General features: G+C 43.4%; 1 protein-coding gene across 1 annotated transcript; it reads left to right on the top strand.

Moving 5' to 3' along the window:
- The first annotated feature begins 3,528 nt into the window (after nucleotides 1-3,528).
- MACO1 (macoilin 1) lies at nucleotides 3,529-24,909 on the top strand. The gene is made up of 11 exons (XM_026043357.1): nucleotides 3,529-3,682; nucleotides 11,090-11,231; nucleotides 11,671-11,797; nucleotides 12,763-12,886; nucleotides 13,753-13,931; nucleotides 14,374-14,872; nucleotides 20,388-20,546; nucleotides 20,794-20,973; nucleotides 21,334-21,454; nucleotides 22,434-22,608; nucleotides 23,690-24,909. Exons 1-11 carry the CDS (start codon nucleotides 3,603-3,605, stop codon nucleotides 23,890-23,892), a joined length of 1,989 nt encoding a protein of 662 aa, XP_025899142.1. The 5' UTR covers nucleotides 3,529-3,602; the 3' UTR covers nucleotides 23,893-24,909.
- The last annotated feature ends 1,754 nt before the right edge of the window (nucleotides 24,910-26,663 follow it).

Below are 26,663 nucleotides of genomic sequence, written 5' to 3'. Positions count from 1 at the left end.
TGTGCACCAGAGAGGACATTAAGCACAAGTGCGTTAATATTTTTCTTCTATGAGAACGTTGCGGTAACCTCAAACCAATGCAAATGGGGCAAGGGGAATAAAAACGCAGGGAGATAAAAGGCCCCAAAGGCGTCAGCAAGGAATAGCTGCTTATCTGCGGCAGGTCAGAAGCTCAGGCTTAGCCCAAGCGATGTGGACTGAAGTCAAAAGTGCTCATGAACGCAGACATACCGGAATGCCAACACTCTAGCGCTCCGGGCCACTATCCACACTGTGCACAAGGTGCTGGCAAGCCTTATAGATCACAACTGCATAAAGAATGTGAACAAACAACAGTTGGATGCTCTGGGCATGCAGAGATAAAGCAAGATGCCTTTACTGCTCGAGAGGTTGGTCTGCTRCTAGAGGACACGGCCACGGGAGCAGCCACGTGAACGTCCCGGGAGCCCACGGCCATCGCCGGGTCTGCAACAGCAAACAGCCCAGCCATCCACAGCAACACGTGTCTGTGAGAGCCCTAGGGAGCTGCCAACCCCCAAACCCAGGGAGCCAACGGGATATTTCACAGAATCACACAGAATCGCAGAATGTTCAAGGTTGGAAGGCACCTCTAGAGATSATCYAGTCCAACCTTCCYRCTCAAGCAGGCACACCTAGAGCGTGTGGCACAGGGCGGCATCCAGGCGGGTTGGGAGACCTCCAGAGAAGAAGACTCCACARCCTCCCTGGGCAGCCTGTGCMRGGGCTCTGGCACCCTCACAGTGCAGAAGTTCCTCCTCACCTGGAGATGGAACCTMCTGTGTTTCAGCTTATGCCCATTTCCSCTTGTCCTATCACCRGCCACCACTGAGAAGAGCTTGGCCCCTTCTTCCCTGCATTCGCCCTTCATGAACTTATCCATGTTAATCAGATCCCCTCTCAGCCTTCTCTTCTCCAAAGAAAACGCCCAGTTCACTCAGCCTCTCCTCATACAAGAGATGTTCCATCCCCTTAATCATCTTAGTTGCTCTCCACTGGACACTCTCTAGAAGCTCCACATCCTTCTTATACCGGGGAGCCCAGAACTGCACACTGTGTTCCAGATGCAGCAAAAAAAAATGGAACGCTTCACGAATTTGCGTGTCATCCTTGYGCGTATTTGACATCTTYGTCCTACGGCTGGGGCCTAGAGGCCTTGGATGCAGCCAGGCTGCAGGCTTTGAATAAGAACCCCACCACACMCCCACATATTCTCGGTTCTTTCTTTAATCTTAGTACTCGTTGTGCTTTTAGTAAATCGAAACTTCGGCTAGTTTGAGAAGAAAACCCGCTGTCTTTCTACTTTGAGGCCATCCCAATTTGAGCACTTGTGTGCTGGGCTCTGAGGCAGTCTCACTGCAAACAAATGGATAGAAAGCCACCTACCGGTGAAAGAAATAAATATATCAGACAAAAAAAAAGCATGCAAAATAATTCCAGTTCCCTGCTATTCCGTAACTAATCCACCTACAGTCCTGAAAAGCTCGCACATTCTTCAAAGATCTCCTGATAACCACATTTACAGTGTTAGGAAAATCCAGATATAGGGAAACTGCAACAAAGTAATGTGGAAACAGGAAGCGGTAAGAGAAAAGGGTCAAGAATTTGCAAGTGGAAAAAGAGGAGAAAGGACGAATCTCCTCCATGTATAAAAGTGCAGTCTGTGATATAGTTTGTTATCTAGTACTGAAAATGAGCACTAAAGAACCACCTGGGGGGTTATTTAAACTGACACTTTCCTGAAACTCCTTCCAGCTCAGAAGTGGAGGAAGGACTTGACTTGCAAACCCATGGCCCTCATGAAAAGTTTATTTATTGTGGTGTTTTGCACTTCCCTCACACCTCAGATCCAGTGAAGACATCGAGGCCTGGAGACCTCTTGGTCTAAGGTTCCTCTTAGGAACCTTAATGAGGGACTAAGAGGGACTAAGGTTCTGCGTTGCTGGAGCGTGTCCAGAGCCGGGGCTGGGGCAGAGACCCTACGAGGGGTGGCTGAGGGAGCCCCCGTTAGTCTGGAGAAGAGCAGGCTCGGGGGAGACCTTGTCGCTCTCYGTAACTGCCTGAAAGGAGGCCCTAGTGAGACGCAGTTGGGCTCTTCTCCAGAATAACTGCGTATAAGACAAGAGGAAATAGCCTCAGGTGGCACCATGGGAAATCRAAGTTAGGTATTTGGAGAAAAATCCACATGGAAAGGGTGGTGAGGCATTGGAACGGGCATCAGAACGGGCTGCCCAGCAAAGGGGCGCAGTCACCGCCCCAGCAGCGTTCAAGAAGCGTGTAGATGAGGTGCTTAGGAACATGGCTTCGCAGGCCCGCGGGGGATGGGGTTAGGGTTGGCCTCGATGATCCCCAGGGTCTTTTCCACCGTTAACGGCCCCATGGTGTTGGGGTCTAATGGCGCCGCCCGCGCGASCAGCCGGGCAGGGCCCGAGCGCCACCCTGAGGCGCGGGGGGGGGGGCCGTGACTCGGCAGCCCCGCAGCTGCCGAGGCCCCGCCCCGCCCGCTGCCCATTGGCTGAGCACCAGCCCCCTCCTAACCGGCCTCCCTTAGGGACTGGCTTCCCATTGGCCGAGACTCGGCTCCCCCGTGGCCTCTGATTGGCCCGTGTCCAGACACCGTCTGTCTTTGGGCCGATCGGGGAAAGAGGGCAACGCTCGCCCCGCCCCCYTCCCGTTTCATCCATGTGGATTGGGCTGCGTTCCTGTCAGTCTCCCATGTCCTTCGCTCATTGGCAGAAAAAACTCTCGGTCACGCGATGGGTGTTTTATTTTATGCTCTTCCTGTGGCTGTCGGGGCAGGGCCGTGCTGTGGGGAAGGACAAGGGTGTGACCAGCCCTTACCTTTGCACCCAGACAGCGCCTTTTCCCTTCCCTAGCAGCTGATTTGCCAGCAGGGCTGTCAATCAACCGCGAGGGCTGTACTTGAGCGCTAGGATGACAGGGGAAATTAAGCCCTCCTTCTTCCGCTTCCGACTGGATAGCTGAGCTGTCCTTTTATTCTTGGCCCTCGTTTTCATTGGCTCACCTTGCAGTCAATCGCAACATGGGGCGGTACTCCGAGARGGAACGATAATGGGCGGGAAATGAACAAAACCTGCTCAGTGATTGGTCAATTGGCTGTCAATTCACTAAGGCTCCTCCGTGACGGGTGGGTGCGGCCGTCAATCAACGGCGTGGGAGGGCGAACCGGTAGTGCGGGGCGGGACCAACCTCTGAACGTCGCCATGGGTCTCCTCGCCCGTCCGTCTACGTTTCTCTGCTGCTGATTGGCCCGGCGMTCCGTCATTCTCGCACGTCCGGCCTCTCCATTGGACAGTAGTGGAGGAGGCGGGACGTCGCGCGGAGGCTGCGCGGGGGGACGCGGCGGGGAGGGACGGACCAGGAATTATTTTTATTTCTTTGTTTCTCGGAGAAAAAAAAAAAGAAAGAAAGGGGAAAAAAAAGATAAAGAGGAAGAAAGGAGGGAAAAAGGCAAAAAAAAAAAAAAAGGGGAAAAAAAACCCCAGACCCGCGGGGCGGATGGTGCTGCCGTGAGCGGCGCCGGGCAGCGCGGCGGGCCCGGGCCGGAGGCGGCGGCCGGGAGGATGAAGCGGCGGAGCGCGGACTGCAGCAAGCTGCGGCGGCCGCTCAAGCGCAACCGCATCACCGAGGGCATCTACGGCAGGTAGCGGCGGGGCGAGGCCCGCGGCGCCAGCGTGGAGCGGGCGGGGCGGGGGGGAACGGGGGGGACGGGAACCCGCGCCTCGCTCCCCCCCCCCCCCGCCCTGCGGGTGCCTCCCCGCCGCCCTGTCAGCGCGTCCCGAAATGGCGCCCGCGCCCCCGTGGGCCGCCCGGCCGCTAGGCCGCAGCAGGCCCCGCCGCGGGAGGAAGGGGGGGAGCTGCTGGCCAAGGTGCTGCCGGCGCCGCCCGGAGGCTGCGGGCGCCGCTGCGCGGGGCGGGATTCACGTGGCGGCGGCGGCGGCGGAGCGGCGCGGGGCGGGCGCCTCAAACCGCCCGCACGGGGCGGGTCGCGCGGAGTGTCCGGGGACACGGGCCCCGAACGGGCCCCGCCGCGAGGAGAAGCGGGCGGGCCGAGAGCCTCCTCCTCGGGCGCCAGGGGTTGCCTCTGCCTGCGCCTACAGAAACACATCCAGGGCCTGCACCTGTGTCCCTTCCCTTCCCTTCCCTTCCCTTCCCTTCCCTTCCCTTCCCTTCCCTTCCCTTCCCCCCACGGTTTCTTAAGGTGTCAGGCTCCTAAAGGCTGCCTGAGCATTTGTTTCACGGGAGCACATTTTCAACACCATAAAAGAGTATTTTGGAGCTTTCTGTTCCTGATGTATGTAGATTTGCAATGCTCGATATCGCRTGCAATAATTTTGTGTCTTTCCTTGAAGTTCGTGTTGGGAGAGCCTGTAAAACTGACTTTTGGAGGTTATACTAAGGATGATCCCCACTCTGTTTCTAGTTTCTATTGAGGTTTATCCATGCAGTGCCTGAAGAGTTGGAGGAAATAATGCAGATGTTAGCTTTGCATAAGGAAACCAGTTAATGGTGAGCTTTGGTTATAGCAAAATTGCAACAAAGCACAGCTTATTCTAGTTATARTGAATTTCTGCTAGAGAATAGAGAGTATTTTGTTGCTTTAGAATCCCAGTTCTTGAGAAAATGGTGTTTGGAGTGTCAAAGCAATGCCATCTGTTACTTAGAAGCTAATATTCGAGATGAGTAGTTTCCTGACAATAACTTAAATTTAAGCCATTCCTTATATAATTGCTTGCTTTTCAAATGGATTTTCAAAGGACGTTACCTTTGAGCTGGCTGCGTGGAGAGGGGGMGAAAAGAAAAAACTGAGGACCATGGGGTGGATGTGTTCAGAGCTGCAGGTACAACCCTTGTAGCTGTGTGTACGACTGATAGAGACGTGAACCATCTGGTGGGAACTTCTTGTGGGACGCCCTACTTCCGAAATAGGGGTTTGGCCTCTGTTTCATGCAGCGTGTTGCTGATAAGCAGGAATAGTCRGGGACGTCAAAGTTCTGTCCCAAAGGAAGAAGAGAGGAACCAGCATGAAGTCTCTTTGTAAACCGAAGCAGGGAGAACTTTTATGTGGGTTCTGGTCTCTTGTTCCTTTTGCTGCCCCTCTCTCCTTGTTTTCCACCCCTGCATAATTTGGTAGGTTCTGATTATCCACAGGTAGCTTCTCATATAACTAAAGAATTCTAAATTCTTCCAATTAGCATCTTTGTGTACTCAATCTATCTTAACTGTGACCATCAGCTTGCACAAACCCAATAAATGCAGTTATCAGTAGGTAATAACACCGTGATATGAACCAAGCAGCTAAGCTATACAAATAGCATGATTAATATACTTAACTCTTCTAGGGTTCGTGTTTGCTTTTTAAACAAGGCCCAATCTTCCCCTCCTTGTTTTCTCTCTCATCTTTCAATGCAGAGCTAGTCACAGCTGTCAGAAATAACTACATGTGAGCATAGTTGAGGTTTGCAAAGCTGAAGTATTTTGGAACATTTGGACGAATGAAAGAATTGTCCTGGAGCAAGAGGGTGAGGGCTTATTATATGTGTAAATCTGAAGCAACTGATGATAAATGGCAGAAAAATGGCTTATAATCACAGAATGGATCGTTAGAAATGTAAAATCTTGGGTTGCATTGAAAAATGTGAATATGTGGTCTGAGTAGTGCTTTCCGGTTTCTGCAATGTCCTTTTTAACAAGCTGCTCTGAAGGTTTGTAACCTCTCTCATCTGAAAGTATTCGTCCATCCTGCTCACAGCACTCTCTCCAGCATTCATTCCCTAAATTAAACAGACTGTTAGGCTTTAGCCTTTCCAAAAAAGTCAAAGTGAGTCCTGACCAATCTTACCCCGCCTCCCATTATATTTTCAGCAGCTGCTTCTTTTTCTGCTGTTATTTTCCCTCTTGCTGTTCCTTCTATCTGCTTTTTATCCTTTCSCACCCTTTTTCTCCTTACATTTTAGTCTTGCTGCCCATCTGCAGCTTGGGGCTGTGTTKAGGTGCTGCACAACATGGCACGTTAGCAGCTCTGCCCTCGTGTGCTGCAAGGGAAGCCCYGGCTGCCCCTGGGGCAGGACTGCAGCTTAAAGCAATTATTGCTACCCAGCTAAGTGCTGGGAAAACCTGATGATTCAAATATTATCTGCAAACATGATAAAGGCTCTTGCTATTTAGAATACTTACAGTAGCTTTAAAAAGAACAGTATTTTTTTTTTTGTAGTAAAAGCATAACTGTGTTTCCAGAAAAGCTCCAAAACCAACAAACTGATGGAAGGAATCACAAGATCAGTTGCTMTTTCCACAGTTTATGCTTAGAAGTTGTCGTTTGTAATTTTTAAGATGCGTTTGCCATTATTTTATAATGTTCGCCTGGTTAACAACTTCAAYGTTTGATGGTGTGCATGTATTAAAACCTTAATTGTTAATTGAGGTATTCATGGCATCTGTTAAACTTAGGCAATTAAATTTTACTTGTTACTGCTTGTTCATGGTAGTCTTGTTCGTAGTAGACCTCGCGGTATTCACTGGTGTATTTAAAATCCTTCGACTTCATTGCTGATACTRCTTGTTTTGGCTCTGCTCAGCCACACTGGCACTTGATGCCAGTTTTGCAGCTGATTAAGTTTTGAGATGAATTTCCCCTGCAATCGTTGCGATTGGCTTCATTTCCATGTCAGCTGACTCTTGCTACATGGCATAATTTCCTGACAGGAGTGCTTAAACATTTTATTTCTCCTCTAGTGTTAGGATTATGTCTCGCCCTATATATTTCTCTTTATTGCAGGTGTTAGCTGGGATTGCAGCCAGATACCTAGGAGGATGTGTGTGTGCGTGGCTCTAATCTGCCTGCGGCTGCTGAGATGCCCRTGTCGTGAAACAGGCAGCCGGTGGCCCTGGGTGTCCCGCACGCGGGCAGCCTGTCGGGGTGCACGATCCCTCTGCTGAGATGCTCATTTGACTGTGTGCTGCCTCCGGCCTCACAGGGCTTCTTCCAAGCACCCTGTTTTCGCACTGCTAACAGCTAAATAAGCTTTAAAGAAATAACAGTTCTTGCTAACTGCAAGAATTTGGCTCCTTTTTAGTTTTTCTTTTTCCTTAATCCATAATGATTCTTCCTGCTGACTTATTCTGGCATTTTCTTTATAGCCTCCCATCCTGGGAAAAAAAACCTTTTTTTCTTGACTGCCCTGGAGGCCGATAACAAACCAACAGTACTACATTTTATGACCTTAAGCTAAATGCAGGTCTCCAGCCTAATTTAGTTCAAACTCAAATGTGTCCTACTGTGTCAGCCCTGGTGGTACCTGTGAAATTGCTTCTCTCTGGCAGGGGCTTTCAGTGCCCAGCACGCTGCAGTTCCCCTTGCTTTAGTTCATGTGCTCTGGACTTGGGTTTTTGGTCCCGTTACCAGAGTGGTCTAACGGTGCCTCTTGTTCCACTTCTCCTACACTGATTGCTCATTATAGACCTCGAGTTCAGCTCATCTATTGCATTTGCTTTCAGAATTACTGTAAGAGATTTATAGCTTTTCTGTTTTGTCTTCGTGGAGTCATGGAGATTTCCTGGGTTTCTTTAAAATTCTCTTTCTTTTTGAAAATGCACTTGACAGATATTTCACATAATAGTTTCCACTATGCATGCCACATTCCAGCTGTCATGTTTTTGCTCTTGCATGCTTGCTGCCCTCCTCCTGTACAGCTTTTATAGCTGCTAATAATACTCTTATGCGTATGCAAACATAAATGCACCCAGATCTCTGCATTTACAACGCTTTTCACTTGAAGGTCCCTACTGATATTCTCTAAGCATCTCAAATATTCTGTTCAGCAGCRTTGGATAACCTTGAGAGTTTGGTTGTTGCCACTTCAGCAATTGCCCATTAATGCTAAATTTCACCTTTCTGAAGCCTCCTCCTGCACGTGGCGCCCTGCCAGGCTCGAGGGGCCTTTCCCCTCCGCCGTAGCTGTGAGTCAGGCCGCAGAGCGAAGCGTGTCCTCGCTTCTGGGAGCATTCCCTTTGCAGCTCGTGGGACTTGCTGATAGTAAAGGGAGAGAACAGAGCTCAGTTTGCTGCCGTTTTGGATGCGGGACATGTGGTAGTTTCTTCCAGGAATATTTCTTGAATGCTTTACCTTCCAGCAAGCACAATATCTGATTGTGCAGGGCACTAAAAGGAGAACAAAGAACAAAATCAAAAAAGAGGAAATGGCATCTGGTGCTTAGGGAGGAGGGGCAGGGAGGGGAAAATAAGAAGGAACGTTATTTGTTTGAAAATCGCAAGGAAGAGAATAGACACTGTGGAGTTATGAATAAATCTTTAAATTCTGTATGTATCGGTGATTAACAAATGCTTGCAGAGCTTGCAGTACTGTAATCTCATTACTAGTCCTTCCAGCTCCATACCCTGCTTCTTTCATGAATGTTTTTTCTTCCTCCCTCCCTCCTGTATTATCCTACAAGATTAGATGCCATATGCTGGTTTTATAGGAAAGCTCTGCCCTTCTTAAACGTTGGGCAGATCACTGAAGTCTTTTTTTTTTTTAATTTCTTTTTTGATGTGTATCAGACCAGAAAATTAAATGCCTAAAATTTAGGTTATGTATCTGCAACCAATTAGGCACATTGTCTTTTTCCTTCTGTATTGAGAACAAACTTGGAATTAAAATGTGCACTGTCGAATATAGCTCAGCATTTCTAATATCYGGACTCGCTTGGGTTGGGAAGCCCCTCTGTCCAGGGAATGCTACGTGAGGGTCGGGATGCTGACCCGGCGGCCGTCAGAACCGCAGGGGTGCCTGGATGCGCCTRGAAAGATCGATGCATTCCGGAGCGTGAAGAGAAGTGTCTAGAAGGAATGAACAGCTTGAAGCGTAAAGGTGAAGAAGTGGCTGGTGCAAAGGAGAAGAGGGGAGCAGGGCTATTGCTAATTTTTATTAGTAACTTCATTTGCAAAATAGTTGAATGAAGCGAGACAACAGAATGGTGGCTGCCCTGTCAAAGCCAGAAGTGTGATTTTCTTTTGGGTTAAATTCTGGCYGGTCCTCTTGCAGCTATTGCTATTCTGAGCATTCACAGAAGAGGTGTGTGCTCACTAAGCACTGGCAAATCAATTTATAAACCTGTGCATTAGATAGTAGGGCTTGTCAGGAACAGTACAGGTTGGCGTGTGGCATTCCCGCGTGGAGTAAGGGAAATCAGGAGCTGCATTCCTTCCTTCCTTCTCCTCGGGATCACTACCATCTGTAGCCCACAGTGTGCTGCAAAGAGAGGCTGGAGCTAGACTTGAACTGGTCGTGTGGCCTTGTGCAGCTGAACACACATGTAGAATCTATTAGACAACAGCAAGTCACTGTTGAGGCCAGCATGAGTAGATGAAGTTCCTAATGAAAGCAAATAACTGTCTTGTGTCTTAGTCTTGTGTTTGTGAAGCTCTTAATTGCTTTTGAGTTTAGGTGATTGAGAAGTAGGCTCTTTAGCGACGTTATGAAAGCCTCATTATGTATTTGAATTGCTAGTATTTCAATTTTAAAAAGTAAGAAAAATCAGTGTGGCATCCAGATGCAGAATAGTGTTTTCCACGTTCTGCTACAAATGCAGAAAAGGCTTGCAATCAAAAAGTGGTGTGGGGGGGAATGCACAGGTGGGTTAACTGTAAAAATATTTCCTTCTTTGTTTCTTAGACCACAGAACTTGCTTTCAGTGAAGTCTTTCCTTAGTTCATAGTAATTTAAGGCACGTGCTTATGCAAGTGCATTGGTGAGCACTGAGTTGCAGTGAGTACCTGGGCAGCAGTGGCCTTTCAGGGGAGGGGTGGGTAACAAACTGTGGGTTAGAACAGCTCAGCAAAAACTCCCTTGAGGGAAAGTGTAGCAACGTAACTGATTAACTGCGAGAGCCCAGCCTTGACAAGAAATCAAAGGGGAGGCTGTGTGTTTTCCCAGGCCCGTGGTTTGGATGCTGACCTAATGTTGCAAGTAATTTCCGTGATATTTCACAAAAATCCAGGGGTGGATGTGTATCTTTCTGGCACTTTTCTCATTTTATATCGATCCCCAGGGGCATGAGGTGATGACTCTGGGGCTTGAAGCAATTTACTCTTGCGTGCCTACTCAGCTGTACTCCATGCCTCTCCAGCGAGTGGTAAAGAGAATATTTTAATTTTTTTTTATAGTGGATAGTGGTTTTTTTGCTTGCCTCAGGTTTGAAACTTAAGCACTGTCACTTGAAGGATAACTGAAGTACTTGCAGATTGGAGAGGTTTTGGAGAAGACTAGATCTAATTTAAGAGCTTCCTAATAGGAGATCTTAGAATCGCTTTATATTATGCGCAGARCAAAAATGTGTCATAGGTTAGCAGTAAAACCAATACAAATACACTTAATAATGACTTCCTGTGATAATTTGTTTCATCATCTTGAGATAGCTACCTTATGGCATCTTAATTAAGCGGAGCGGAGTATTCTGTGTGGCGGGAAGTGGAAAACCTCATTAATGAATTGGCTGAGTTGTAGTGGGATTGCTTGTAAACCTTTGCTTGTTTGTTAYATCCTTCACAGGAGTTTGTACAGACTCATTCTTGGCAAGTTAGCAGTAAACATCCCAGGGCAAAGTTCCACTGATGGTGTTGGCAGTAGGATACAGAAGGAAAAAGTTACTAATAGGAAAAGACTGCCCTTAATTAAAAAGAAGACCAACCCTTGTTATATAAGCCAATACGGTGCAACAAGGTGCTTACAGTTTGGGGAATTATAGTGACAAACTGGGTCTCGGGTGCTGGGTTTCAGGAAAGAGCTTTTGCTTCTTGCAACAGAACAGATTGACCCGTTCTCTCAGGTACTGCTATATTAATTGGTGATTATCTCTAAAAGTTTTGAGATCTATAGTGAAAAGGATTGTCAGTGGTTCAGAGTGTAGGGCTAGGAATAAGGGGCCCTGGCTCTGAAATAATCAGAATCATCTAGTCCAGCACCCCTGCACAAGCAGGGTCACCAGTTCATGTGATTTCTATGTCCATAGCAGCAATACAGACCTAACACTTCCTTTTTCCCTCTTTACAGTACTTTTCTGTATCTGAAGTTCCTAGTAGTGTGGGCACTTGTACTGTTGGCAGATTTTGTCCTGGAGTTCAGATTTGAATATCTGTGGCCATTCTGGCTCTTCATCAGGAGCGTTTACGATTCCTTCAGATACCAGGGTTTGGTAAGTTTGACCTAAAATCATCATTTCTTAGTGGGGAAAACCCTACAGTATTTTATGGCATATAGCATAATCTATGGGTAGCTTAGTACCTCTGCTGATCATTTCCGATGCTAATATGGGTGGCTTAGTTATGGTAATACTACATCATCCGTGTAAATTAAATTCTCCAAATAATAGAGGGTCAGTACAGCTGTTCTGAGACTCTCTGGAAGAGTGAGTCCAAATAGAAGACCAAATATTCCTGAAATATTTCTCTCKTAGTTGGATATATTTCTATCATCATTGTTTCAGGTTGCTCCTGTTCTTTGTCCTGATAATAGCTAAGACTTAGCCTTTCTTTGTTGAAATCACCCTTGTGTCACCATTAATAAATAAAGYGGTAATATTTGATGGAATAAACTGAAATGCTCTTCTCTCTCCTCCCTCCCYTTTATTTCAGGCCTTTTCAGTATTTTTTGTTTGTGTAGCATTCACGTCAAATATAATATGTCTGCTCTTCATACCAATCCAATGGCTGTTTTTTGCTGCCAGCACGTATGTATGGGTACAGTATGTCTGGCACACAGGTAGGTCACTTTAATTACAACTTAATGATTTGAGTATAGATTTTACAATTTTTAGTAACACACAGAAACCCTCTTCTGTTTGTTGCTGCAGGTGTTTTAAGGTACTTTGTTACAGGTTAAATAAAATGTAGATGCAGAAAGTTTTCAAGATAGCATGGATMATTTCCCAGCTTGTTGGTAAAAGCAGTCATTTTTCTGACAAATTAGTCACTTAAAAGAATGGCAATGTGGCAGCTAATGRAAGGGACTGTGAACCAGTTGCTGCTCAAAATATATAAAAAACTGGAGCTATTKTTAAGAATCACTACAACCTTGTGAATTCATCCCTTTAAATGCTCATAACATTATGAGAGCAGTTTTCCATTGGCCAGGAGGATTAACACCTTCCTTTTGCATGGCTGCTGTTTGTCATTCTCATCAACGGTGCTAGAGAAATCCGTGCAGCGTCCTCAGTGTTTCCCCATTGCAAAGTTTGAGTTGGAGACCGTTGTCTTTGCTGCTCTGTGCAGAGCAGCTAGTTTTGTGCTCAGGCTCTTCTGTTTTCTCAGCTGATTTGCTCACAACTGGCACTAATATTTACCTAACATGGAGAGGAGGAGTAGTCCGCGCTTGCCACTGCTCTGATTCAAGGATCACAAGCTCTAACATTACCTCATCTTCTGCAGTCTCTTCCATTTGTGCTCCTTCCCTGTACAGAGYTTTGTGCCAAGTTATTTCATTAGCTGTGCATCTGTTATTTTTCATTGGCGCTTTGCAAAAGCATTGAAGCAAGTTAAGGAGAGAGAAGTTTAGAACTCTTTTTAAATAAGACATCTGAGGTGCTTTATTTTGCAAAAACTCTTACAGTTCCGTACATGTCTGACTAAAAATTCCTTTGACTTTTAAAAGTAACCTAAAAGTATCTGCTGCTTGTGATACATTACTCAGACTTCCTTTTATTTTTTTTCTCTCCTGTCTTCCAATAGAGAGGGGTGTGTGCTTACCAACAGTATCACTGTGGATACTTTTTGTTTATATTGAAGCAGCAATTAGATTTAAAGATTTAAAAAACTTCCATGTAGACCTTTGTCGTCCTTTTGCGGCACACTGGTAAGTAGATTTCCCTTTTTTCTTATCGTTCATATCACCAGATAAATAAATGTTTACCGGTTTTTATTTTGGTTGAATGTTTGGCTGCTTGGTTTTGCAAATGGGTTGAATTAATGAAAGAGTGAGTTCAGGCAAAAGACTTGAGTAGGAAATATCTGTTTCTGGAAGAAATGCATTTTTATTCATCAAGCCTTACTGTGGCACACGCTGATGAGAGCAGGTTCAAAATGAGTCCTGCTTTTTGTGGAGTCATTTGATCCAGTTCCCTGGGATATAGTCTTGAATAAATTAGACATCTGTCACTTTAATTTATAATGTCTACATTGTGCAATAAATCCCTTAAACACTAATTAAATTCTATAGTAGATTACCAAAGCACTTTAGGAGCTGTGAAGAAAGGTCTTTCTGCTGCTGAATTGGATGCAAACATTTCAGCTTGTCATCAGAGCTTCAGAATTGTAGCTACAGCTGCTGGTACGCAATATGACAAAAGCAGCATTGGCAGAGAGAGTATCAGACACATGCAAATGATTCCTGCTCACATATTTAGCACTCCAGTTTGCACAGTGCTATTACTAAGCAAAGAATGAGGAGACTTTAACATTGAATACAGGTTTTTATTGGAGTCTTCCCTGATGTGGGGCCCTATAGCGTTTAAAATGCAACTTCGCTGTGCTTTGTTAAAATATATGTCAAAAGTGTATTTATTTTTATGCATGCACATTTGTCTGTTATAGAAATGCAGAAAATATGGATCACTTTTTATGAACGTGTAAACAAACTTGTATTTAGAGCTAAATATTTTATTAGTTTTCTAATGTGGCTACACTGTGGTTATTGCTGTTCCTTTTGTTTTGTTTTCCTAGTATTGGCTACCCTGTTGTGACTTTGGGCTTTGGCTTTAAAAGTTACGTCAGCTACAAAATGCGTTTAAGAAAACAGAAAGAAGTGCAGAAGGAGAATGAATTCTACATGCAGCTTCTGCAGCAAGCTCTGCCCCCGGAACAGCAGATGCTACAAAGGCAAGAGAGGGAGACAGAGGAAGGCAAGTTATTCTTATTGCTTAATGGGTTTCCTGTCATCTGCAATTTAAAAATAAAATGCCTGCTAAGGAAGAGCTTTTACTAGTCAACGTTGTTTTGGCCAAAGTACTGTGGACTTAGAGGAGCTGAAAATAACTTCATTTTGGCCACAACAGTAAAAATGAATTGCCTTCTCTGTTAGTCCGCTGATTAGCAACTGCGTTAATCTAGCCATTTATTGCTCTGTGAAGACATATTTATTATTAAATCCCTTGGTTACTGTGTCCTAGAAAACTAGACTTAAAATACCATGTGACTTTATATCTTTTTCCTAAACTGAGATAGACTCTGATAATTATTTTTTTTTGCAGCGATGCTTGATGCATACTTAATGATTCTTCTTTGTATGTCACAGTATTGATTGACTTTAATAAACTAAGTATTTTTTTATTTTTGATATTGCAGCAGCCAAAGGATTATCTGATATGGATTCCTCAATACTTTTGCAGCACAATGGAGGCATTCCAGCCAATAAAAAATTATCTGCAACATTGCCAGAGCTAGAATATAGAGAAAAAGGGAAAGAAAAGGACAAGGATGCAAAGAAACACAACCTTGGAATAAATAACAATATTTTGCAACCTGTAGACTCTAAAATACAAGAAATTGAATACATGGAAAACCATATCAATAGTAAAAGATTAAATAATGATCTTGTAGGAAGTACAGAAAACCTCTTAAAAGAGGACTCATGCACTGCCTCGTCCAAAAATTACAAAAATGTCAGTGGAGTTGTGAACTCCTCGCCTCGCAGTCACAGTGCAACTAATGGGAGCATCCCTTCCTCATCAACTAAAAATGAGAAAAAACAGAAGTGCGCTAGCAAGAGCCCAAGCACACATAAGGACTTAATGGAAAACTGTATTCCCAATAACCAGCTAAGCAAACCAGATGCATTAGTAAGGTAAGCTTGATATGAGCATCGTGTGACTGTTTCTCGTATCCTCTTTTGATTTCATTGCATCAGTGTTGTTTTTTTTCCTTAGAAGGACRTGTCATGTACCCATAAAGAAAACAGAATTGTCTAATGATAAGTCACAACAGAGCCCTTTGGGTCCTCTGGTTTGCTGTGCAACTGTGAGCAAGTTGCTTTCTACCCCAGAAAGCAACACTCACCTACCTCACAGCGGGGTTGTGAGGCACAATAAATAGTTCTGACMAATATTTGATGGAAGGCATGAGGAAAGCATGGAGTACTCTCGCTGCTGAGCTCGGTGAATGTGCTCTCTTCCTTTGGRTTACCTTTAGTACTCTGGGGAATTCAGTAGGTGACGATGCTGGAAAGTTTGAGGGTTTTGCTTGCTTATTTATTTTCCTTTCTCTGAAGTGTGGTGGTTGTTTTCGTTATTCCTTAATTTACAAAAAAAATGGATTCAGGGTATTAGCTGGTGCCTAAGTCAGAAGTCAGTCTGTACAGAGGGATACCTTATTCCACCACATACCAACTTTATAGCTTTCTCCTTTTTAATAATGCCTTGATGATGGTTTTTAGTCTTTTAACGCCTGCTCCGAACACTTTGTATCCTTAGACATGAGTCCTGAGACGTACACTGTTGCTGTTTGTTACCCCAACAAGTACTTGTAAGGAAATAATGTGTAAGTGTCCAAGATGGACATAGAGAGGTGCGCTGAGCAAAGCTGTTGCACAATTCAATGTGTTTCTGCCACCCCTGGTTCCTATTTCCTCGTGTACAAGACACTTGGTTATGTTTTAGCAAACCCTTCTTGGGCAGCCTAATTGGCAGATCAGGCTCGCTTTCCTTGCGGCACCTTTGCATAATTGCACTTTGGAGTCTGGTCTATCTCTGAGGATTTGTGCTATGCAAGTGTAACTGCTTCAATAAAAATATTATTTGCCCCCCTGACACAGCTGTGGCAATTAAATATCCAGAGTGATTGATACCTAATGTCTGTAGGAGACTTGTATGAAGCAAATAAGGACCAGCTCGTTAATCTCATCTATGAACCAAATTCAGTCTAGATTGGTAGTGTGCAGATGGCCCTGTCTTCAGCAAAGCTGCACCTAAATAATGCCATATAGGGCTGCTTGATTGGCATGGTGCAAGTTTAGCAAGTTTTAGCTGAGTATCTCCATTTCCGTTGGTTTATTTGCTCGCTGCAGCAGAGCAAATTGGGTTGTTCGTGAATCCTTGGGAAAGAGCAGGGAGGCGCTTCATGGCGTTGCCTGCCAGACTGGGGATTTTGTTCCACGCATGTTTTGGGCTTTAAGCTACGCATGGAAAGCTCCCTGTGCCGTTCCTCGAAGGTAGGAAATTCTGGTCCTTGGAGCTGAGCTCAGGAGGTTGTTGTAACCAGACAGCGGGGAGGTTTCTCCAGTACGTGAGGAGGTACCTGGCCGAGTTACAGAATGGTTGAGGTTGGAGTGGATCTCTAGAGATCATCTAGTCCAACCTTCCTGCTCCAGCAGGGACACCCAGAGAATGTGGCACAGGGTCGCATCCAGGTGGGTTTTGGAGACCTCCAGAGAAGGAGACTCCCCAGCCTTGTTGTGCCCACCTTTCCCTGTGCAGGGGCCCTCAAACGCTTACTTTGTCGCTCCTACTTGCACCGTTTCTTGTAAGTGTGGAGAAGTGAAATTGTTCATGAAATCCTGCTTCTCAGCTGTCTGAGAAACATTCCTGTTAGTGTAGGGGTAAAGTACTAAATACACACACCTAAATAGCTGTACAGGAAACAACCTTGTCTGACAAACTGCATGGGATGCAATGCCCTTAAATGTCATGTTTCCTTTTTTTTTTTCCTTGTCATTTCTGCAACCCAGGGACAGCAGAACACTTGTTCTTCTCTACTTGCAGTGCTGTTACTCATCCCCGCTATTAAACCTTTCGTCCRCCCTGAGACTGCGCTCTGAAAGGGCACTGCGAAGTCCTGCCTATGTGTGTGTCTTCCAGCTCTCAGCTGCTCAGCTTCCAAAAAAAGATGCTTTTTATAACTTCTTGTCCAGCAGCCTCGCTGTAGGATGTCAAGGCCAGGCTGCTTTCCCTTTGCGTGCGCAAACCATTTCCCTGAGCTGACTAACCAGTATTAAATGTCAAGTATGTCTAGTGGCTGCCTGGGACTGAGGATTAGCAGTAGTTATTCGAAACAATAAATGAGACCATAAATATGGTAATATTGTGGGTGGTTTTGGTTTTGTGTTTTTTTTTCTTTTTTTGACAAGGCAGTCTCATGTACTTTTAAAATTTATACTTTCTTTATATATTACTCCTAAATTATGTAGCAGTACCCTTTTAGCTATGATGTGTTATATCAACTATTCAAGAAAAAAATGAAAAAAGTGTTTTTTTGTTTTCTTTCTTCTGCCTGGTCAATGGTTAGCATGTGTGTGTCTAGGTAGTATTTCAGAAGTATCTTCAGCTTTTCTGAGATGAAAGAGAAAACACTATCTGTGAAACACATTTTRACAGTCTTTACTGCTTTTAACTATCCTCATGGGCTTGGTTTTCTGGCGAGGACATCCCTGATTCCCACTTGTCCGTATTTCATKCAAAATATGAGTTACTGCCGTCTCGGTGGCTAGAGGAGCGGGATGCGAGAAGCTCTGCCCCTGCTCCTCAGCCCGTGGCCGCCGCGCGCTCCCGGCACGGCCTGGTCCGGGTCCACGGCTCRCTGCTGTCCTGAGTGGAGCTACCCAAGCCGCTGGCCCACGCAGTGCCCGCTCCCATCCTCAGGTTATAGGGGCTGCATGGAAGAAACCAGCCCAGGCTGCGATCCTAGCAGAAACTTTCCTTCTTTGTATTACATAGTGATAATCACGTCCTGCTCCTAGCTATTTGTGCCCTTCCAAAAAAAAAAAAAACCTGGCAGTGCCGCTTGGCAAAAGCCTTTGTATCCACAGAAATCTTGCCTTTTGGCACACGAGGTGTTGAAACAAGCTGTCTTGTGTACTAATTAATCTCACAGATAGCCCTGATTGCTTCCAGCGATTGGAATAAGGGAAATATCTGCGGAGCAAAGAAGAGCCTGCCACGTCTTTCTTTGCTTTCCTAAAACGTKCTGTTACCTGCAGAGAGAGACTGGGAGGTTTTAATGTAAGCTTGTGCCTAGCTAATACTAATTTTAATTTCTATCCTCTGTGGTGCCACTAATGAACTGGGAGTCAATGTTGCTCCCTCAGACTGTTAGGAAGCTAACTTTTTTAGGCAGGAAGWAGTATTTATTTTCAGAAAACTCCTGCTGTGGTATTTAAAGCTATAGCAGAGACTGCAGCATAATGAAAAGCACTAATTGAAACCTGATAAACATTATTTTAAAAATAAACCGATGGGCTTGTTCAGAAATTATCAGTAGACAAATTTCCTATGGTTATGTCTGCTGCTGACTTGAAAGGCTTTATTTTTCTCTAWATTAATTCTGTCCTGGCCCTTTGGGGATTGCACTGCAAGGGCAGTTGATCCTGCACTTTAAGTACTTGGATCGTGTTTCAAATATGTAACTGTATCTTTGGGCTGTTTGGGCCATATCCTCAGCATTGATAGGAGCGATTTTTTTTTTTTTTCCGTAAAACAGTATTCTCTGCAGCTTCCCTAAGTTCTAACTTCCATTCCAAGACTTTTTTCTACGTGCTTCTCCTGTGAGGAGCTGCAGGGAACGTGACGTGCGGAGCACTTGGTGTCCCGGAGCAGCACCGGTGTTCACAACCTCATTTAATTCCAGGTCGTGCCGCTGGCACGGAATTTTTGCACTGCCCGTTGGAGGAGCCGCTGAGGCTCCGAGTGGTTCCCCCGGGCTGGGAAAGCAGGTGTTTCTGTGGCATGTTCCCCTCTCCTGCTCACGTTCCTGCAGCTCTATGGAACGGGCAGCCCTCGGCTCGCTCCGGAGCGCCGTGCGAAGCAGTCCGGGAGCGCTGCTCACTCAGGGATCCCGTTGRGAGCAGCAGGAGGGCCATGAACCAGGTGGCTTTAGAAGCTAGAGCTGAACTCAGTGCTCTGTGGCCAAGAGTGCTCATTCGCCACGTCTCGTGCCAGCACCTCCGACCCGTTTGGGCTCTGCCTGCTCGGAGCTGCTCCACAGGGACCTGATCAATCCGCAGAGCCCAGCGCAGTATCGGGCTGGAGCAAGCCAGACCTGCTCCCGGTCACACAGAGAAGATGCATTTGCTGCTTAAAGCCGTCTTGTTCTCACAATTAGCACTTTGATATAGAGGGGTCTAWTGAAGTCATTTAGATATATATATGTCATTTATATATATGTGGTCACCCAGCTGCTGCGGAGCGTAGTGAGAGCAGCACAGCCAGTCCCACCCATGGGTGCGCTGGCCCCTTTGGGTGTCAGTGCACCGGGAGGTCCTGTAACAATTTGCTTTAACCTGCAGTAACCAATGGCAGTAAGGTTAATTCCCTGGGGGATTGGTTTTTGGCTTTTGAAACTAATTTTCCTCCAGGTGTTAAGATTTAGCTTTTGTTAATTTTAAGTGGAACCTCAGAAAATATAGAAACATCTTTACTTTTTGAATACTTAAAAACTTGTAAATTAGTAACTGATTGAACAAATGAATTGCACGTGAATAATTGAGAATCGTATTTGCTTTCATATAAACGAGTATRTAACACTGCTTATAACAGATGATCATCGCATTCACCTATAATGTGTTTTTATTCTAAGAACTGAGGATCTTATTTTGAAAATATGAGGAAAAGTGAAGATCTGCATGCTTCTCTTTAGAAATCTGTTTTACTTAATTTTGGTTGAAAATGTTTTAATTATTAACTTGCCTGAATCTTCAAGAAGTTTTTAAGGCTGTAATTAAGTGTATAGCAGATGGTCTGTGTTTAGGAGAAATTAAAACTAAATTTCATGACTCGTCTCCTGTGAATGACTTAACATGTACTGTTTATTACACACACAGATCACCTACTTTAAGAAAAAATAGGTGAGAATTCAGCAGTGTGCTCCGTAACTTACCTACTACTAACAAATTAAACTCTGAATTTGTTGAGAAAGGTAAAATTGGTTCCTATGTGCCTCTGCCAGTGTTTGTGACTTCTCAGGCTTATCTATTTTGTCTCTGCTTGAAGAAGAGAAAATATAATTCCCTAGGATTTATATTACAACTTAGCTGTACTTGGAGGAAAACAAAATGCCAATGGGAAACAAAATGCCTATGTTTTCCTTGGAGGAAAACAAGATGCTTAAAGTACTGTATAGCTGTACATGCCTAGCTCTTTATTGATAGTGTTGATGTGTTTGTTTTCCTTCAAAGTGAGTGTCAGACTAGAGCCTAGAAAGGAATTAAGCGTGGTATGTGAAAGAGGACAGGCCTGAACAGGGATTATAAATGTTAAGGGTAGTTGATACGATGTTTATTCTGTGCTTATTTTTATTAAGAACTGTTGAACCTTTGGGTAATCGAGAAATGCAGTGGGAAGTGGTTCTTAAAAATGATTCTTCTTTCTTAGGTTGGAACAAGATATCAAGAAATTAAAGGCTGACCTGCAAGCAAGCAGGCAGGTTGAACAGGAGCTGCGGAGTCAGATCAGTTCTCTGGCTAACACAGAACGGGGAATTCGGTCCGAAATAGGACAGCTCCGGCAAGAAAAYGAACTGCTTCAGAACAAGTAGGTATTTCGCGAAGCTGTGTCAATTAGTTTGTAACTACTGTAGTTTTGTGGAGGGAAATACTGCCTCAAGACTCCACAGGGAGTGGAGATCCCTGGATCTGCATGTGCCTGCAGATCCAGYCAAACCCCTTTGGGACCAACACAGTGGCAGCAATCTGTTTAGTTTGCTTTGTTTTATTATTTCTTTTTTTTTTTTTTTTAACAATCAAGTCCTCTGTTAAAACCTGTACCTGCTACTTTCCAGATTACACAATGCTGTACAAATGAAACAAAAAGACAAACAAATGATCAGCCAGTTGGAGAAGAAGCTGAAGGCAGAGCAGGAAGCACGAGCCTTTGTAGAAAAGCAGTTAATGGAAGAAAAGAAAAGAAAGAAACTAGAAGAAGCAACTGCTGCACGTGCTGTTGCGTTTGCAGCTACAAGGTACTTGTTTCTACTCCTGATATGTAGCTGCTGCCACTAAAACTCATTCTGATTAGCTGTCTTTTTTTTTTTTTTTCTTTCCCCCTATGGCCCAGTTTGCTGTATAAAGTAGTATATGTTGTGTATTGCAGCACAGAACCCTAGTTTATGCAGGTTTACCTGTGTCTGAGCAATAGGAGATAATCCTTTCATAAGGTTGATTCTCAGTGCTCATACAGAGATGCTGTAGCGTGTGTGGATGCTCCAGTTAAAGAGGAACATCCCTTTCAATATTCATATTAATTTTCATGATTTAAACATTTCCATATTGACAGCCTCACTTTTATTTCACCTTTTCTTCCTTTAACATTTCTTTTACAGAGGAGAATGTACTGAAACTTTACGGAATCGCATTCGAGAGCTGGAGACAGAGTGCAAGAAGCTAACAATTGACATAAAGCTGAAAGAAGATCAGATTCGAGAACTAGAAATGAAAGTGCAGGTAAAGAGAAAGCACCAGGGGCTTGGACTGACATCCCAGTTGGCGCTTTCAACCCTCTGAAATGGGTGGATCAACATAAGAGACAGGCAACACCTTCAAGAATTGGGCAATTCAGATATTTGTCTTGCTTCAGGGCTTGTAAAAATGTGGGTATGAGGCTGCTAATCTCAGCTCCCCACCACTTAATTATTTAACATAATAYGTTTTTAAATTTAAAAGCTTTTTAAAATCCACCTTATGTTACTTGTGCAGTTGTTCTCAGTATAACTGCAGCCATCCACAACCAAGTGTTTTTTTGTTGTTGTTATAAACTTTAAACTGTTAGAAAAGCTGTTTTTGTTATAGATATTAGTATTTCCCCACAGTCTGATTGTTTCTTGATTTAAAATATGAAATGGTAAGAAAAGCATATTCTAACTGACTAAGAAATACTGTATTACGTACATCCCAACCGCAGTGTGACTTTTAGGGACAAAATATTCCCCACTTCTTTTTCTGTTTCTAGATTTGCAGCACAATCAGGTTCAGTATAGCTTTAAAAAAATTGCCTCTTCTCAAACAATTGTAATAGCTTAAATGCTGTTTATCTTGTATCACTTTCAACTGCATGAAAGTATGAAGTTGAAGTGTATTCAACTCTAATGAGCACTGCAGAGCTGCTTAGATGGCATTTGGAAGTGATGAGGAGGATCTCTAGAAGGAGGTCTCCGATGATACCGATAGAGAGCTGGGAAGCAGAACAAATATATTTGCTCACTGCACTGTAATTATGCTTTGTACAATATGGCTTTAATCACTTGTATGATGGTCATGTATAATTACTGGCAGTAATATTACAGTGCCCTTAATTAACCATCATTTTAATTTTACAGCATTAATACGAGGCCCAGCGGCATACTATGGGGAAAGGGAAAGGCTTCTCAGCACATCTCATGTGTAAAGTCTGCGGGAATAACATTTGTCCTAATTATTTCTGCAGGAACTGCGGAAGTACAAGGAAAATGAGAAGGATACGGAGGTGTTAATGTCAGCACTTTCAGCCATGCAGGATAAAACACAGCACTTAGAGAATAGCCTGAGTGCAGAGACAAGAATCAAGCTGGATCTGTTCTCTGCGTTAGGAGATGCAAAACGGCAGCTTGAGATTGCCCAAGGTAACACGTGGCGGTTTAATTCAACTGGTAGTAAATGCTGAAAACGTGACATAAAGAATACTCTGCTTTTTAAGATACATGGCAGTGGGTTATTATAGCCTCAACTCAGCAACATTTTTGGATCTCATGGGATTTTCTTGTCCTTTGTGCTGTTGTGAACGTGAGCCTAGATACTTAGCTGATCAGCCTGATTTTCCCAGGCTGTTGATCTGAAGGCAATATCCCCACGTCCTGATATTTAAAGGACTTTATGATGATGATCTGTGTTTTTTCAGGCAGTTATTCTAGAGCTTCTCTTTAAAAATTAATAACAGTTCCATATTTTAAGCCCCTGTTCTTGAGTCTTAATTGTAATACTGTTGTGATACCCCTGAAGTAATTAAAAATCCTCAGTTTAAACCTCATGCTGGTGAGATGAGGTGAGGACCTGATGCTGCTGTCCTTGCTGAGCTGCTSTTGCAGCCACCAGAGGGAGCATTAAACCAGGATAAACTGTTCAGCTGTGCAAACTGTGAAGCAAAATGAAATAACTTTCAGACTTAGTATCTGTTTATCTTCCTCATGGAAGTCTGCTTGCTTGCAGGAAGCTTTGATTAGAGAGCAAATTTTCATTTTGCTGTAACTTTATTGGGGTTTCTCTTTACCTTGCTTTATAATGATACCTTGCTTTATAATAATGATATTTCAAGTGAGCACAAAGGGGATTTAGAAAGCCACTGAGAACAGGCTAGCTTTTTGAAATAAGTAGCAGATTTAATAAGTAAACTCTTGCACTCCTGCAAGGTGCTAGTAAAAAGTGAACTGAAAAGTGCAGAAAAAAAGATGAGCTATAAAAATAATATTTTGATACAGGGCAGCTGTACCAATTGCAAAATCTGATAGGCCTGTTTGGTAAGTAGAGATAACTGAACACAGTTCATCAATATAACCAGGAAGCTGCAAGGATTGTGTTGTTACCCAGGTCTTRGAAAGCTGAAACTCTTCTGGCTGTTTCACTGCAGCAGCTCTTTCACTGTGGATGGTGGGTGGAGGAGGGTGTAAATATGCCACCGATTTTAAGAGATGTTATTTGCTGTTTCAGGGCAAATCATTCAAAAAGATCAGGAAATCAAGGACCTAAAACAGAAGATAGCAGAAGTCATGGCAGTAATGCCCAGCATAACGTACACTGCAGCCACCAGCACTCTGAGTCCTGTTTCCCCACATTACTCTTCCAAATTTGTGGAGACCAGCCCTTCTGGACTTGATCCCAATGCCTCTGTTTATCAGCCCTTGAAGAAATGAATGCCAATTTTCTTTTTGCCCAGTAAATTTGTCATGCTGAAGGCATCACACAGGAGTGTCTCTTGCAGTCAAGATGAAATTGTATTGTGTGAGACTGTATTCGTTGTCATTTAAAACCGGTGAAAAAAAAAAAAAAGAACATCTGGATTGACTAGAACTTCCCATCAGTTTTTCTTGTAAATTTTTAGAAAACCTCACAGAACTTTGCAATTTATTTTCCTTGGCCAATGCATTAAAAACGATTCTTGGTTTTCAAGTAGCCAATTTTGCCTTTTTATGTACTCTTGCATGGTTTCCTCTTGAAAAAAGAATACAGGGCTTTGCTTGATTTTGAACCCTTTCCTTTTTTTTTTTCTTTCTTTTTTTTTAATCAAGTTGAATTTGCAAATCTGAGTTACTAAGAAAGAGTGAGGAAAAACCTTTAGTTTTTAGAATGAAAGGGTTAAAGAATCTAACAAAGCTTTGATTTATAGGTGTATTAAATACAAATATGTGATGTTGCAGAAAATAATTTGGTTACCCCTCAAAGGACCAAACAAATTTTCAGGGGCGTTGTTTAAGGGAAAGAATAAGAGAATAGATGATGATGTGACGGTGGTTGTCGTGTGAAATATTTATATTCCCATTGGTGTTTTTAGTCATTGAGAATTGCTAACAGTCTTGTTCACAGTGCCTTGGGAAAAGACATTTCAAGAGGAAACTTGATAGTTTAAACTATTTTTCCCCCTTCACTGTCATCTAGCTTATATATCAAGCTCATTACAGAGTCTACTGCAAATTGTACATGGTAATTTGGATGTTTATTATAAACCAAGGTTACATCTTCTGTTTATTTTGGTATAAACTCAGCAGTGTTCTGTAACTTGCCTTGATTATACTGCATCGTGGAAGGCACAATGTTCATACAGGAAGCGTTATTGTGAAGGCGGAGCTGTGCAATGTACTGTATACAAGAGACTGTAAAGCTGGCTAATAAAAGCTGCAGTTCTGGGTTTTTTATTTTATTCAGCTGTGATTTACACTTTATATCACCTTGTGTTTGACAGTTTAAATGGAGCTGAATACTTTTCGGCTGTCGTGCCAAGGAGTTTTTAAAGAGTTTTAAAAAACTCATAAATTGCACAAAGGCTTAAGTTAAAATGTATATTATACATTGATAGAAAGCGTTTGCACTTGCAACCTCTGAAGTGTTTAAGTTTTTTTTGGCAGGGGGCAGTGGGATGGGAATTGAAGGGGTGGGATGCAAAATTGTATTAAAAACGAGCAAATTTAAACCCCAGTATTATGATTTTGCAAACCTGCAGTGGACTCTGAAAGGACAGGGTTCTTAAAAGATTTCTTTTTTTTTTAAAAAAAAAAAAGCTTCATGTTAATTGGCGCGTATGCCTTATTTGAAAAAGAAAAATGAAGTAGGATGCAAATCGGTACAATAGAAGTATTAAAGATTCATCATTTTAATCACAGGTATTCTTTTGGGATGAAACTTCTAGCTTTAGCCAGGTGTGCATGTTGCTGTCATTTGCATTTTTGAATCATCTTGTGTAATTGTCACCATAAAAGTGTTACTCAGAAATGTCATCGGTTTTTCATCTTTGTGCAAAACATGAAATATTGTCACTGACTTTTTGTGTTGAGGTTCCCCCATTTTGCTGCCTGTTTTGGCACTCTTTTCGTTAAATACTTGGTCTTGGCTGCATTCTTTTTTTCTGTGGGGTTTACAAAGAATAAACATTTTCTTGCAGATTCAAAAAAAAAATTGCCTTTTTAACTGACCTGTTTAAGCTTGTTCTAAGGAATACGTTTTGTTTAAAGAGCACCTTTTAACTCATTCAAAAAGATAACTTTTTATCTCAGTTACTGCAGGTAAGTCCATCCTTTTGGAGCAGAATTTTACTTTCCTGAAACAGAAGGAAGAACAGATGCTGCTTCTATTCCGTGTACAAACTTAGCAAGTTACCCCATCTGTAGGCTAAAAAAAAAAAAAAAAAAAAGGAATTTCTTGAGAATTGCCACAATCTATATTTAAGTTTAGCCTCTGTTCCTTTTCAGCCCTGCTCTTTACTGTAAAGGTGAAGCCAAGGTGGGCAATTTGGAGATTTTTAGCATGTCTAGATGAAGAGAGATCTACTTGTCCCTGATTTTCCATATAGCTGCTTAATTCTGTCACTCCCTCCAACTGTTTCTGCAGAATATTTGGGTTGCCAGTTCTGCCCCTGTATTTGTCATCTTCAGGGTAAGTGCGTGGTCTTGTGCGCCTGGCTTGGGCTACTGCCATGGCTGCTCCTAACGTGAATGCTCTTCTCTGCCTCCTCTTACTGCTACCTGGACCTGTTTGTTTGAGGTGCCAAGAAATTCCCTCCTCAATTAAGTTGAAATCCACAATTAGAAAATATGGAATTTTTTTGCGGGCACCCTTCTCYTGTGCAGGATAAGTGATGCGAATAGGAGGTAACCTAGGCATCCATAAGTTCTACTAGCCAACCATTTGATTTTTAAATATCTAAATGTCTGAAGTGGGAAGTATTTTAAGGGCTCATCATAAATTGTACTGTTAATATAGGAGCAACCTAAAAATATAAGACTGCAGAGTTTACACAGAGTATTTTGATTTTTCTGTAGTGACGAATAGATACTGTGGAGAGCTCTGCTAAAGAAGCTGAAATATTCARCACGTTTTCCAGCCAACCTAAGTCTAGAAAGAACAGGTAATGAGAAAAGACATTATATGTAATATTTTTGAGCACCTCAGGATCTATCCTCATTAAAATTTT

Source organism: Nothoprocta perdicaria, unplaced genomic scaffold (assembly GCF_003342845.1).
Source record: "Nothoprocta perdicaria isolate Ctin4 unplaced genomic scaffold, notPer1 scaffold_33, whole genome shotgun sequence".
NCBI lineage: Eukaryota > Metazoa > Chordata > Aves > Tinamiformes > Tinamidae > Nothoprocta > Nothoprocta perdicaria.
Note: the sequence above shows the minus strand (reverse complement) of the source record. Positions and strands in the feature narration are given on the sequence as shown.